We start from the raw sequence: 15,949 nt of genomic DNA on the forward strand, positions 1-15,949 counted from the left end.
TATATTAATTTGATATTTTAAACAAAAAAATTTGGACATTCAAAAACTGTACGAAAAGTATTATAAATTGCAATAATGAACAAGTATAATGATTTCGAAAGAGTATTTTTTATAACTTTTTTTTATGTGCACTGACACAGGCAAATATCAAAATAGTATGATCAATATATTAGTAATTTTTTAATATTGTGTAAAATAAAAAATGCTCGACAGAGGGAATGGAAAGGACTAAGGAGCATTATACTTTTTCTGTGCAACAATAGTCGTCTCGACTTTCCACACTTCTTAAGAAACTATAATCAAAAGGATAATTTTATTATATCACAATTTGAATATAATAAATATAATATCTAATAAATAAATAATTATAATTAATTATAAGGATATATTAAGAAGTAATATAAAATTATTTATTAATTTCATAAAATGAACAAATATTATTGGATATCCTAAAATAATACGGTAGACAATCATTATTAGACGGAGGAATATAAACAACGTTGATTAGTTTATGAAGCGAGTTAGTTAAGAGTTAAGACGGTCTATGAAAGGGATAATCTTGATTTTCACGACAAAAAATGAAGAATTGGAAGAGAAAGAAAAGTCAGACAGTGTTTGGCCCATTGAAGTAGAATTTCTCCTAAGGAATCGAATTGCAAAACCTAAAAACGAATTTCTCCTAAGGAATCGAATTGCAAAACCTAAAAACGAAGCAAATTGAACAAGTTCCAAAGAATGGTTGCTCGAAGACTCGCCGTTAGTCACAACGACGACACATTCGACGTCGATTACGACACTGATGATGGCTTCGAAGTCTTCTTCTTCTTCCACTTCCTCTCATTCTCACTTCATTTTCTTCAATTCCATCTTCCGTTTCATTTACAAACCTTTTCCTCTTATCTATTCGCTTTTTCAGGTACTCAAGTACCAGCTCTTCTCTCTCACTTCTGTTCCTCCCGATCAACAAAAGGTATAAAATGTGATGAATTGTGTTTTATTTAATGTCCGCATAATTTGCATTTGCTTGTCAATTTTAGCCTCAATTTTCTGTAAATTGGACTTTGAGAAGATATTGGAAGATTCCAGTGAACGACCGTGATCTCTTGTTATGTGTTTTTAAGTGTTTGATTTGCTAAAACTGAAAGTGATGAGAAGATATTGGGAGGAACAATAATCAGATTATATCGATAATTCTTATCTCGATTCTGATGTAGCAATATATATTTAAAGTTGAAGTTTGTTATTTATAATTATGGAAATGTGAAGATATTCAGAGGAGAGATGATAAGATTGTAGCATTTACTATTCTGATCGCAAGATGTTCATTTGATAAACTTGATAAAAAAATTGAATTGAAGAGGTGCAATGAGATGAATGTGTCAATATGATTTGTGTTTGCATGAATATGCTGGTGAAATTGAGTATTTAATTTGTTGAAAATGAAATGATTGTGAATTTGAGTATTTGATTTGTTAAAATTGAATTGATGAGAAGATATTGGGGAGAGATGATCAAATTGTATCCGACGAGTCTGATCTCGCTTCAATATCGGATAAGCTTCGGTTGGTATCAATTGATGAAGTTGAGGAGGAAATAGTAGCCGAGGAGAAAGAGAAGTTAGAAAATTTGGCAATGTCAGATGAAGAGTTGGCTCGCCTTATTCAGGTTCTGCATTGAATTTCGGTTTAAGTTGCGAAGCATTCATGTTATTTGATGTCAGATGGTTTGCTTGAACTGCTAATGTAATTGCAATAGAAGTAGTGTTGAGCTATGTTTTTCACTTTGAATAAATATTACACAAAAAATGAATGTGATGATGGTAGTGGGATGCTCGAGGTAAGCAAAAGAGACGTAAAAGTGTGAGCTAAAATCAGCTGGAGCTTAAAGTTGGAAGTAATTTCTTTGCAACAACTAAGAATTGGACTTTCAGTCTTGATATACGGAACTTAATATATGGGATCACACTGGGTATGTTATTATTGTAATCTATGGGTAAATCATACTGTCTTGAAAAAATCCCAACTTTTAAAGAACTTCAGTCAACAATGTGAAATGATTAAAATTAAACAAAGTATCGAGTTTTTTTTTTTGTTATTTCAAGATGAGATTTTTTTTAACATAGTAAACAAAAACTTGATTTCTAGCTAGGAATAAAAGAAAGCTAAAGAATTTACATTCCTTTTCATTTATATGATTCTTTTTTCCTTAAACTAGTTTCACGGCACGTGCGTTACACGTGTGTATTGTATATATAGTATACAATGTTGTAAAATAGAATTAATATTACTAAATTAATGCTTTTTAGTAAATAATTATAATTGAAAGAACACATGACAAGTGTTTTTAAGTAATTAATACAAATTGTCATAGAGTTACTTGTATTTTGAGATCAAAATAAACAAATATCATTAAAACATTTTGAAATACATTCAAAATTTAAATGTGGGAGAAAGTGACAATTCTTTAGTAGTATTTTTACTACACTCAATTTTGTAAGCAAATCTAACCAACAGAATTTTATAAAAAATTATCAATACAAAAAATGTCACCAATAGCCTTTTCTCTTCAGGTTATAAACATAAATGATAGACACCATTTAAGTACAATTTTTCTCTTAAATATTCATACTTGAAATGTAGTATGTGCATGACACTAATAAGGATTAACATAAATATTTCAATAATTTATCTTTATACGCAATCTATCTTTTACAAAATATTGTTACTTAATTAATACTTGAGTAAGACTATCATAAAGAGCTAATTTTACAACAACAAAAAAAGGTACTTTGTTGTTATAACAAATGATGGTTAAATAGAGGTTTGAGTGTAGGTCATATTATAAGTAAAAGTTAAAATCTATTTTTGAAATAGTAGATTTAACATCCAAAGTAATAATTCAATGGACTATGTTGATGCCCGTTATTTTAACAAAATTAGAAAGAAACTCCTTCCTGAAGGTAAGAGAACAAAAAATGAAAAAAAAACAAAGAAAAAATATCTTACCCAAATCATGTGACTTTTTTCATATTTGTTTAGTATTATTGTCTTTCCCACAACTGTTCGTCACTGTTAACTCATGAAAATTGTAAGAAAAAATATGACTGTGAATTGTTGAATGATTTGCTATAATTTGTTCACCAACTCTTTCTAATGTGATACCTCAAATTTCGTTGAATTTTAAACTTTATTAACAGTTGCAAATAACCCTTGAGATTTTTAAGAAGAAGAAGAGTACAAAACTTTAAAAAAAATTGTAGATTAAAAGTGAGAGGAAACTCCACTATTTATAGCTAACAAATAGTAGTATGAATAGGTGTTAATTGTGCCTTATCAGAAAAGTTACAACCATTTGAAAAAGTCACTGCTCATTGGAAAAGTCACAACCCTTTGGAAAAGTTACAACTCATTGAAAAAGGCACAACCCTTTGGAAAAGTCACAACCCTTTGGAAAAATCACAACCCTTCGGAAAGTCACAACTCATCGAAAATGTCACAACTCATCGGAAAAGTCGCAACCTTTTGGAAAAGTCACAACCTCTTTGAAAAAATCACAACCCTTTAATGTCAACATTAAAGGTATCTATTTTTAATATAATACAAATAATTAAATTAATTGAGTATTTTTAATTGGGGGTATTATAGTAATTCAACATTTATGTTTGGGAGTTCATGATTTTAAGGTAGTATAGATAAGGTTAATTTTATTTTCCACAGTGATATACTGATTTTTAACTAGCATGCCTTATCTACAGCAATTAGGAACTTATTGTGGGTGGAAACAATACAATTGACCCTTCATTTTTTTCATCTTAGACTATTTCAGTTGTATGACGAACTTAGTTGGAGTTTAAAGAAAACCTTTCTTTTTGCATTTGCTTTACCTTTAAACTACGAGAGCTAACTTGTTACTATCATTTTATGTTGATAACACTCAATTATTAGCATGTGATTGTACATCTAGGCAGAAGAAGAAGCTCTTATGATGCAGCATTTTGTTTCTAGAGAAAGTAAGGAGCAAGTTGAACAGCGGATACAGCAATATGTAAATCAAGTTCAAATGGTATATCTTTTTGTGTCTGATTTTCTTTTGTCCATCTTAACTTGTGTTCCATAGTTGTTTCTCCCCCTTTAGCAGATGAAGTAAGAGATGGTCTTTAGGTCTTCTACTTCAAGAGCCAACACAATATAATGTATTTCATAAATTAATTTTTTTTAAAGTTGGATATACCTTACATATTAAATACTCTCAGCAGTTTTTCATGTTTCAAGAATTCAAGTTTCTTTTATGATTCACTTTTGTATGCTACTTGATGTCCTTTTACAATACCAACAGTGCACACAAAATCCTGTAGTCAAAATGATATTTGTTTTCCCCCTATATGAGTAAAGTGTGTAAATTATGCCATATCCTTAATCCCACTTTTCTCTTAATACTGTGCTGAGATGGATAGAGTAATTCATCATTGACTTTTTGTTTGAAAAGGTGAAATTCAATAGAAGGTGGAATGGAATAAAATCATTTTTGTTGATAGATAACAAATATCTTTCCTCATGTTGTAGTATGAAGATCCACATCGGCAAGAGATGGCTCGAAAGACTGTGCCTGTTGACAAGCTTGAGGAGAAAGCATTGATTTCTTTGGGAAGGGTTAGTACTATCATCTTGCTGGTCATTTTGTTGTGCACAAATTGGTAACTCTGTTCAACCTATATAATATTTAACCTCGAACAAGTCATGAATGAGGTTCTTTTTTTTTTTTTTTTTTTTTTTTTTTGGAAATAGATTGAGATGTTGAGCATGTATTCATCATGTAATAAGATAGACTTCTCTTTCCTTCATTTTAGTTAATGAAAAACCTTCTCAAGTCTGGGAAACATAGATATTACTATCTCTCCTCTGATGTTTAAGAGATAAAATTTGTAAGAAACTAATGTTGGTTGATAAGTGTCCCTATTAGAACTTTGACGAACTGATTCATGTGTATCTTTTAATATTTTGGCTTCGTTTCTCTTTTCTTGAAGACTATTGAGTTTATGTTAATACCTACCTTTCCAAAAAAATATATTTGAGTTAACTTTGGACGCAAATTTTTCTTTGCATCTTAATTTTGTTACTGATAAGAAGATGATAGTGAAATCAGTGTAAAATGTGTTATTAGGGGCCTCCGACCATATATATAGCTTTACTGAGTAATTAGATTTTTTAAAATGGAATTAAAGGATATAGTATAGCATTAACAACAAGAACAATTTATGTTTATATAAATCATAAATCAACACAAAATGTTCTATACTTCTTACTTGGCGCAGCTTATTACAAGAGTTGTGAGTGGCATCTTAGTTTTGGTTTGAATATGAGAATTTGTGGGTTGACATCAGCCAGAATTTCTGACATCTGTGCTATATATGCTTAGGAGGGAAACTACAAACCAACAAAAGTTGAACAAGATAATGCTTTCCTATTACAGCTGCTATTCTGGTTTAAGCAGTCATTTCGGTAATTTCTTGCCTTTGCTGCTAATTCAATTTTTCATCACTAAGGACTGAACAATTTTCACTTCATTCTACTTCCATGCAGTGACGTTGTTATGTGTATCTATAATGCTGAAATGCAGTACTGGAACTAATATGGGTTCATATATTATGATTTATGAGACCCGAAATCATCTAAATCTTATGTTTTAATCAAAGTGTTCTTCCAACACATTTGCATGTGATTTTCTGCTATTCTTTTTTTAGTTTTTGTCAAAGACAGCTTATGATGAACGTAGGTGGTAAGAGCGCAACATGCGATGTGTGGGTTTAGGCACAAGTCACAGACTCAAACTCTGTTGAAGGCAAAAGCGTGGATTTCTCTGTTTCCAAAAAAAAAACTTGACTTTTTTCTTCCAAGAACATCAGATATATCTTCACTTTGTCTTACCTAGACAGTTTGTTTTATACTTTTAAATGCTACATTCCTTGCCCTCAATATTTATGATTCCTTTCTGTCCAGACAGACCACCAAATACGAGCTGGGACAATCTTCCATCTTTCCTTTCTTCTAGCTGCATTACCATCACTGTTCCAGCAGTTTAACACTTCTTTGATTCTTCCTCGCATCTCCCATTTTATCTTCCTCGAGTTGATGAAGATTTTTCATAGCTGATCATTCCATTTACAATGCAAGAAAATATGGCAAATTGTCTCTGCCTGTTCATTACAAAGCTAGCATCTGGGGCATAGTTGTATACCTTTCTTGATCAACTTTTCATGTGTCAGAACTTCTTCTTTGGCCAATAGCCACGTGAAGCATGTTACCTTATAAGGTACTTTGACTTTCCAAACCATCTTTCGCGGCCAAGAGGCCACCTGATTGTTGCATGAACTGAGATCTCTGTAAGCAGAATTTACAGAGAACTTCCCTTTGTTGTCACACTTCCAGATCAGGCTGTTCTCCTTTACTGAGAAACCATTGAAGTGGGAGTGAATTTGGACGAACTCTGCTACCTTATCTATCTCCCAATCATTTAACAGTCTTCTCTAAACTGAGATTCCATCCTTGTCCTATCCACATGTCAGCCACTGATGCTTGTCATTGTACTGCACCTACATGTTGGTGCATATGGAGGTTAATGTAGGATCTTGTCAAACCATCTCAGACGATCTCTCATTGTTTCCTCTGCCTGTGCTATTTGCACCCTTTGTTGGATGCAGTGATACTCTCCAAGCTGTATGATTGTACATTGATTTTAGCATCCACATTTCAATGACATTCAATGTTAGGACATGTTGGGCCTTAGAGGCCCAAGGATTACTCTCTTAAATGACAATATTCTCATTTCTTTTCTGTCATTGTAGGTGGGTGAATTCTCCTCCTTGTGATAGCTGTGGTAATGATACCAGAAGTCAAGGCATGGGGGTTGCAAATTCTTCTGAAACACTTTATGGTGCTTCTCGAGTTGAACTTTTTCGGTACGTTCGGAAAGATAGTTATGTTCTACATTCTATGTGGCAATAGATAGGTTCTAAGGGAAATTATCCATACCCGGTTTCTAAAAAGTAATTGGTAGTTCTAAACAGAAGAGTTTACTTTTGTAACAAGCTTCTACATTAATGCAAGTGAGTTTCTTCCAGGAATCCTTATCAACTTTTACTGAAAGCGTGCTCTTTTGATAATTTATGTTCAAAGTGTATTTCCTGTGATATAGTATAGTTTCTCTGAGTTCTGTGCTGTTTTTTCCTCAGTAGAAATATTTTGAGACCATTGCTCTTTTGATAATTTATGTTCAAAGTGTATTTCCTGTGATATAGTATAGTCTCTCTGAGTTCTGTGCTGTTTTTTCCTCAGTAGAAATATTTTGAGACCATTGCTAGCTCTATATGACTAAAGCGGTAAATTTAAGAATTCATTGCCTATTTTAATAACGCACAGGAAAGAAAAAATCCTGTCTCTTAGGGTACCCAAAGTTATACCAAGAGGTCTACAACTAGTATCTGCTTTGCAATTTTTTAAAATCAATTGTCAGAGGTGAGTGTTGTTCAGAGGAGGCATCATTGGGTTGTCAACTGTAAGAGAAGAAGCATTACTAGCTAGGCTTCAGTTTTTCATTTTTTCTGTCACTCCATCATTTTGCACATGTGAGGATCTCTTGGAGCTGCTTTTCTATTCTGACATCTTTTAAGCATTAAAATTTTCTCTTTCTGTAAGGATATGCATTTCCATTCTCTCTATCTCGTTTTACAGGAAAATAACACAGCTGTCTTATAACATTTATCTCTATTGCCCACAGGTGCAATTCATGTTCAAATATCACCCGTTTCCCAAGATACGACGACCCATTGAAGGTATTGGATACATCTGCTACTGGAAGATTTTGTATCACAATTTCTGACTGACATTTATGCAGCTTCTAGAGACGAGAAAGGGGCGGTGCGGGGAGTGGGCCAACTGCTTCACACTCTATTGTAGGGCTTTTGGTTATGATTCTCGTTTGGTAAGTTTCTTCTCCAAGAAAACATATTTCGATGCCAACCATGTTAGGTGATTGCCGTTTCTCTCTATTGCTGTATGGTGGATTCAATTTTCATAAATCCTTTGTGATTGTTCTTCGCTGGAAGCTTTAGTGACTGGTGAATTTCTCCTTGTGCATATGATTGAAATTAGGAAAACGACAAGTATGCAAATAAAAACATTGAAGAACCTACAGCAACGAAGTGCCGTTTTAAATTGATTTACTGGAAGACCAAACTTCTATAAGTTGAACTATTCACATATAGCTGAATACTTGTGCCCAGGGCTCTTTCCACTAATTGAGTACTAAAACAGAATTCATAAAAGACTTGCATCGATTATCTTGTCACCAACTTCCTCAGAAAATAAATGCCAGGATTTTTTTGTTTTTAGCCTTTTTGAACTGGTGTGAGAAGTTTTATAAAGAGATACTAACTTGAGAATGAGATAGGAGTGCCATCTCTTCTTTATATAGGTCTGGGTGAATTTAATCTTTCTGTTTTTTCTATTCAGAAATCCAAATTACAAGAACATAATTGCAATCAATTTTACCAGCGGGAAAGATAAAGAAATAAAATGTGTAATAAACTCCCATAAATTTCTGGAATAGGAGTGCAAAGAGTGACTACCCTGGACACTCGCCTAAACCTGAAGTGTTGAAGATGTGCACTTGCCTGAAAAGCAGTGCAATATGCTTCAGACTTTCAATTGCTAAATTATTCACTCTTCATTATTTAGTGCCAACTCTTGTATCCTTTTCAGGTTTCTCTACAAGATCATATATATTCCGCATTACTGCATTATGCTGCTTTTAGAAAGAAACCTTTTTCAAGTTTGTTGACCTAATCATGAGTATCTTCATGGGCTCGTATTGCTATTGAAGTTGAGATACCTCCCCTCCACCACCACACACGCACACACACAAACACATTTTTGGAAGGAAATCAGCTGTTTTATAGATTTTGACTTATCTTCTCCTTCTATTGTTCCACTTTCCAGATTTTGGACTTCACCGATCATGTCTGGACAGAGTGCTTTTCACCGTCTCTGGGAAGGTAATATCTTTTCACAGGGCTTGCTCAATAAATTTGTTGCAATGATCCACAACACGAAGTGATTAGGAGAAATAGTGCAGATGGATGCATCTTGATCCTTGTGAAGGAATATATGACAATCCTCTATTATATGAGAAGGGGTATTTTCTCTTTGCCAATTTTACCTCTTAGTAGATGTAATAGTATTGTAACTAATGTAGCAATAGCATAATTCTTAATGTGATGTATTGCCATCAAATTTGCTCTTCCCTTCTTATTATATGGAGTACTAGTTTTAGAGAACGTGCTTTGCACGTGTACTCCATATCAGTAAGTATAAAACTTGACAATGTTGTACAAATGCTATTAAACTGTGTATACTTGACGTGCAGTTGCTAAGTGTCATTTTGAAAGTATTTCCAGAATTTGATATTGAGTTAAAAAGTATAACAATTATGGATATTCGGATAATTTGTATCTAATTATAGCATTTCTGAGAATCCGTATACATTTTGGTACATAAATTTTATTGGAGTGTTTGATGAGAGGGTGATGGGCATACAGCATACTATTGTATACCCAAAAAAACCAACATAATTTTTCACAAGAAGTTTTCTTTTATTTTTTAATCTTGACTAAGAAACTGGTGCAGCTAATATTTCATTATCAAATGAAATAAAACCACTTCCACACATTACTTCATTACTTGAACCTAATGTAAGCGTGTAGTATAATGTTTTACCTATTACTTGACTTTTACAAAATAGTTACGTTAAATAATTCAAATAAGGAAAGGATTTATACAAGATATTAAATATTAGGACTCTCTATATAGTTTATCTCCCCAGACCCAGACCCCACTTGTGGGATTCCACTAGGTATGTTATTGTTGTATATAGTTTATTGAAGGAAGGGTTCAATGCAAACAATTAGTGATCTAGAATTCCTAAATATTATGGGAAAACTTAAATGACAATTTGTCCAATGAGAACTATTTTTATGGATAAAAAAGGCAGACGGTGTTTTGTTAAGGAGCTTTGTGTTATTAATATAGTATAGAAATGGAAATGGCTGTAAATCAGAATCTAGGAGTTCCGCAGGCATGTAAATATCTGTTGCCACTATAATGGTCGGTTAGTCATTGAAGATTTAAAAGAAGCATGCTTTGAAATGATGAAAGTGTGTGAAACTTGGTGACTAAAGAACCAAAGCTCCATTTAACAATGGAAAGTTTCGGTATATCATACTTATTTTTGAGTACTAGGAATATTTTCATTTTAACTAGTGCTTCACATGTTCATGAAATATTTTAGAGAACAAATTTACACTAGTACTAAAAATCCGCTATGTGTCTGTTGTTGCAAAGTTGCCATTCATACCATTATTTTTGTAACTGTCTTCTTATTTTTGGTATTTCAACCTTTTCCGACCCACCTTCTTATTTTTAGTGTTTCAACCTTTCTCTGAAGATGGAAAAAGAGTTTGAATTACGTTTTTGCTATTGCAAAAGATGGCGTGCATGATGTCACTAAGCGTTACACCAGGAAGTGGCCTGAGGTGAACTGTTAACTGAGTGTCCCTTTATTGATACTTGTATGTGGTCATGAGTTTCTGCAATTAAGATAAATATTTTTGATCATGAAGGTTCTTTCTCAGCGAAACATCATTTCAGAGCCTTCTCTTGCAGCTGTTCTCTCTGATATAACTAGAGAACTTCGGAAAACATTATCTGCTGAAGTGATTTCAGCACTGGAAGAACGGGACAGGATCGAAAAGAATGTCATTGAGCAAGAATTGCATCGTAAAGATGACTCTTCAGTCTCATTACCTGGAAGATTGAGCGGAGACAAGGAGTGGCGCATAGCAAGATCGGAATTTGTCTCGGCTGAAAAGAACTCTCTAAGCTCTTCATCTTGTCCAGTTCGCAAATGCATAGATGATCATGTCACAAATATCTACAGTGCCTTTTCCCCTGTTCTTTCAAAGTTAATAGAGTACTCGCCATCTAAAAAGGCAGCTGCTGAAATTCTTGAGATTTTCAGAAAGATTTTAGTTGATCTAAAGAATTCACCTTTCAGAACCAGGAGAATTTCTGTGAAATCAGTTTCAAGTAGTTCCGGTGATATTTTCAGTAAGATGTTGGCATCTTTTGACCAGTTACTCAATGCTCTTTCTTTGAAGAGTGAGTTAGGTGTTAATGGGAGTATTGATATATGTTTAGCTTCTGATCCTGTTAAAACTTCCGTTGCGCTGCCTGTCATGTTCCATGCACTGGATGATGTGATTTACAATATCGGACAATGTGCTAGACTAGACAGCAGGTCCCTCTCTTGGCCACTGCTTAAGTTGAACAGATTATGTTCTGGTCTAGTCCTTGCTAGTGGGGAGGAGCTTCCTTTTGGAGTTGTAAGTGACACTGACTTGTATAATAAAAACTGTTCCTTCCAAAAAACTTCTAGTCATGTGGAAGAGAAGTTCCTGATATAGTTAATAGGCGAAGAATCTTAATTCTCTTGTTCGAATACATCAGGCTACATGTGCATTTGATGGAACACGGATGTCTAAGTGGGAAGAACCAAATGGTGCAGCAGGTATGCTTAAGTAAAAATGTAACTCTGGCATAGCTTCATTGTTTCTCATATATGTCAGCTGCGTAAGCCGTAAGGTTATTTCTCTGGTTCTTCTCGATGTGTTGCTTCTTTATGTTCATCATTAAGTTAATAGGTATTGTTTTGACGGTGATTATTGTGTTGTATAGTGCATAACTTTTTCTTTTTTTTTGAAACGGGTAACTTGTATTCCTCAGCATTAAGGGCTATGCTGGCCACCTCCAAAAAGTATTAACAGAGAAGAGAGAAAAAAAGAAGAAAAAAGAAACAGAATAGTTCATAACTTTTGCTTTGGTAGCTTCAATATAGGGCATCCTTTCTCTAGTTTTTAAGTTAACATCATCCAAGTCTTCATACCTTACAAAGCCTTGAAAATCCAAGGGCATCTTTTTCTTCTGAGGTGTGTTAACTGTGAAGTATCTTAGCTGTCAAGTGTCTGTGTTGAATGAGCATCTGGCACCTTCAATAAGATGCCTCCAGAACTTGCCATTAGAGTGGCATGTGAAGTGAATTTGAAATATCAGTTGAAATTTGGTGTAATGCTGAATTTCTACTGATAGTGTGGTGTAATGCTGGGTTTCTTGGAATACCTACAGCTCTGGGGGATTCAAATCCAGCAGAACTGTATTTTGCCTCAGCACCAGCCTTCTACTGGAGCTTCTATTTAATAAACTCATCTTTATTCATAAAAAAAAAGTTGTTCTCCCTTTAGGTTGAAGAGGTCCTTAAACAAGAGAAAAGAATCAGTAAAATGGAAAATCAGGTAACTCATGGATGGAGTTATTGTGAAGTTTAGAGCTAAAGAGTGAGGAGAAGCTAATATAACAACTTTGATGTAGTGGTGCCTGTTGAATAATGGTCAGCTAAACCATGGGGTTCATGCTTTTCTTCTTTCCCAAATGTTTCTTAACATAACAAGTAGCTTATAGTGCAACACCATTTTATGCATCTTCTTCTGGATAGTTCCCAAATAGTAATTGCAGTAAGTCTTTATTTTCTTTAGGAAGCCCAAGATTTACCCCCTAGTCCAAAGAGATCACTGCTATCTCGATGGTGTATATGTAGATGATTAAATATCATATTGATGACCACTAGACATTAATGTTCTAAATTTTTTATAAGAACATTATTGTACTTAAAGAGATATCTTCTTGATTCTGATGGATGTTTTCTACTAGTTGGTGAAAATATTGTCAGCCATATCCATGTCTTGATGCAATAACCCTGGGGGAACATTTAAGACCGGAGGAGGATGAAATCAACCAGCTTTTAGTATATTCAACATAAATAATTTTAGTGTGAATGTGTTACGAGCTTCTCATTACATATGATGCACAAGTTATTATTAAGCAATTGTTGCAAGTTTAAGAACATCAGTTGTTTTCAAATTTGATGATGTTGTGTGAAGGAAGGTGCCCCTTCAGGCGTCAATTATGAACATAAAGAAGGTTCCTGAATCTAACAACCTCTAAAGGTATCTCAAATTAAGGAATTAAAAGAAAGGAATTTATATTGGATGAAAAGGTGAATAAATACATATTGACTTTTTAAGGGATAAACTCAGGTTTTTGTATTTATATTTTCAATCATCCTTTTTCTTTATGGTTATTGTTCTATCTGATACTTGTATTCTGCTTTATAGGATGCTGGATCATATATCAAGTAGCTGATAACCGGATGGTTGAGCTTGTGGCATATGAGTTTATGTCTGCTAATGATGCTCCAGAGAGAGATCCAAAAGACTGGTATGAAATATCGGCTTCAAAGTATAGTTGTGAAAAAATCTTTTCCATCCTGCAAGTAACTGTATGTGTTTCCAGCTTCTGAGACAGATATAGTGGTCTGTTCAAGGGGGCTGGTGTTGTCTAACTGAAAACAGTATCTAACAAATGTCGGTTGATTCTTTATAAAATTGTGGCTTTGCGCCAGATCATTTAAGGCAATATAGTACATCATCCCAAAGTACCTTAGAACAAATAGAATTTACTACGTAAGCTGGCTAACAGGGATATATAGCTGTGTATGAGAACATATTACTGGAGAAGCGTGACAACCAGAAATGGATTCATTTTGGCTAGACCAAAATCAACTATATAGTTGACATGGGATTTCTCTAATGCTTAAATAATGGGAAATGCATTTATGCATCTTGTAAAATCACCAACCCTTCTATTTATGTCAATATAAACAAATGATTAACTAACCCCTCTATCCCTTTTGCTTGGTCTGTGGAGAGGTATATATTTTCTCTCTATCAATACTTAAATATTTTCTTCCGTTACTTCTATTCTGAACGACGTGTTCTGTCAAGTAAAGAGGCTGTTTCCACGGCTCGAACCCATGACATCCTGTCAAGTACCATCATATAAAATGAAATTGAAGGAATACTTAATATTGCAGAAAAGGAAGGGGCTAATTGTTTTTAAGGGTCGTGGTAATGAACCAGATGGAATGAGAATTGTTGAAATGGGTGTGGACCAAAGCTAGAAAGCAAAAAGACATTTAAGAACTAATTAATGTAGAGGTTGCATAAAGGTTGGGGTCTCATGGTTTGGCAGTCAAAGAATCCCTAAAAAGGCATAGATGGAAACAGAGTGACAATAAGATGGCCAATATAGAGTGTGATGAGGAAGACTTGGAGTTTTTGGAGGAACAATTTAATCAAGGAAATGGTGAAATTATTATAATGGCTCCAAATAGAATCAAATATATACTGTGCTAGATTAACTAACTGAAGCTGGTGGGATAAGGTTGAGTTGGTTGTGTAACCCTCTCTGTGCAGTCCTAGGATCTAGAAGGTTGAACTCGGTGAAAGCATGCCAATTGGCATGATGAAATTGAAGTTGTGTAACTGTAGTGCAACTGCTGCTTGCTGAAAACAGATGGTTTGACTAGAATGGCTGTTTTTTTGTTTTTGATAATGATGGTGTCTAAGCTTGTTTTCATACCTCAACTATTCCTCTGTATACAATTGTTTGGTTTTCTTAGTGAAGCGAAGTTTACAAGTCTGATATTTCTCCTATTTAATTCCATATCCTCATATGTAAGTTCAAAATAGAACTGGGTCTTTGTTATAAGCTTTGGTGACACTTAAGTTCTCACTCGTTTATATTGTTGACTATTTTAGAGAATCAGCTCAAGTCTTGGTCAGCTTTTGGAAGTATACAATAGAAATCCTTACCATCATTGCATATTAGACTGAATACTGATATCCATTCATTACATTAGGGTGCTAGAAGGAAGTGAAAATGGAGGTTCCAGTTGGCATCTCTTGGATAAACAAACTTCCCAGATGTTTGACAAACGTTTCCAAAGAAAAGCATTTACAGTCAGTTCACCCGGCTATTTGTCAAATGCATTCAGGTAAAGTTTTGTCGGAGGCTCGTAAGAGTTCACTTCTTCATGATAGGATCCAATTTCTGATCACTATTAGAAATGGCAGGTTTAGGTTTCTAGCAGTTCGAGACAAGAATGCAACTTCAAGGTTTCAGATTGGCAGCATTGACCTCTTTGCAGGTAGCAGTTAATGTCCCTAAACCATATTATAAACTTCCCCTTTCTCTGGCTTAGGCTTCAAAGCAAAGCTGTGAGTTTGAAGTTTCACCAGTTGACCTATTTATATGTTGTATTATTTTTATCAACACTTGTTGTATGCACATTCTTCGGGCAATGTAAAATTGTCAAACCTTTAACATTCTCGTTTTTCTATTCCCTTACCTTTGTTTGTTTGGTGGGTTAAGGATATAACAATTTCGGAATAAAATGTGAGATTATTTTATCTCACATTAGGTTATGGGTATTAATTAGTCCTGGTATTATTTTATCTCTCATTTGTACTAAAATGGTGGGATTAACTCTCTCATATAGAAGGTGGGATAGTTAATCCCATGGAATAATACCCTTGTCTATCTCACCCTGCATACATTAGTTGCGCGGACGCTTCACTGATGTCACACGTGTCGGATTCTCCAAAAATACACTATTTTTGATGAATTTGACAAGCACCCATTGACATTTTTGAAGAGTATAAACAACATAGTTGCATACTAAACGAACCTTCTTGTTTTGAGATGATTAGGATTGATTTGTAAATTTTCAAATTCCTAATAAATAACAAAAAAAATAAAAGAAACGATAAACAATTAATATAACCACATGAATGGAAAGATTATGATAAAGGGAAAATCGTGTCAATATTCAAGGGTAAGTGCATCGATTGAAATACTTAATTAATTGTGAAGGTTACGTTGTGGAGTTGCATGTTATTGACAGGAGAAAGTCAAAAGATCACATCATTATCCTAGAGAATGAG

The 15,949-nt window shown here is 34.0% G+C and overlaps 1 protein-coding gene across 4 annotated transcripts; it reads left to right on the plus strand.

The window, feature by feature from the left end:
* The first annotated feature begins 681 nt into the window (after positions 1-681).
* Positions 682-15,327, plus strand: LOC125815621 (peptide-N(4)-(N-acetyl-beta-glucosaminyl)asparagine amidase). Of its 4 annotated transcripts, XM_049495138.1 has the most exons (17): positions 682-813; positions 917-970; positions 1,495-1,665; positions 3,964-4,062; positions 4,563-4,649; positions 5,416-5,498; positions 6,842-6,955; positions 7,774-7,828; positions 7,891-7,977; positions 8,994-9,049; positions 9,130-9,189; positions 10,498-10,585; positions 10,673-11,434; positions 11,559-11,619; positions 13,280-13,382; positions 14,866-15,000; positions 15,080-15,327. In XM_049495138.1, the coding sequence occupies exons 1-17, from the start codon at positions 736-738 to the stop codon at positions 15,162-15,164; spliced, it is 2,178 nt and encodes a 725-aa protein (XP_049351095.1). In that variant the 5' UTR covers positions 682-735; the 3' UTR covers positions 15,165-15,327. The 4 variants fall into 4 exon arrangements, with proteins under 4 accessions (XP_049351095.1, XP_049351096.1, XP_049351094.1 ...); XM_049495139.1 differs by lacking the exon at positions 3,964-4,062 and having other exon boundaries at positions 683-813; XM_049495137.1 differs by having other exon boundaries at positions 800-970.
* Positions 15,328-15,949: the final 622 nt, after the last annotated feature.

The sequence above is a fragment of the Solanum verrucosum genome, unplaced genomic scaffold (assembly GCF_900185275.1).
Source record: "Solanum verrucosum unplaced genomic scaffold, falcon-dt-bn FXZP01000261.1, whole genome shotgun sequence".
Taxonomy (NCBI): domain Eukaryota; kingdom Viridiplantae; phylum Streptophyta; class Magnoliopsida; order Solanales; family Solanaceae; genus Solanum; species Solanum verrucosum.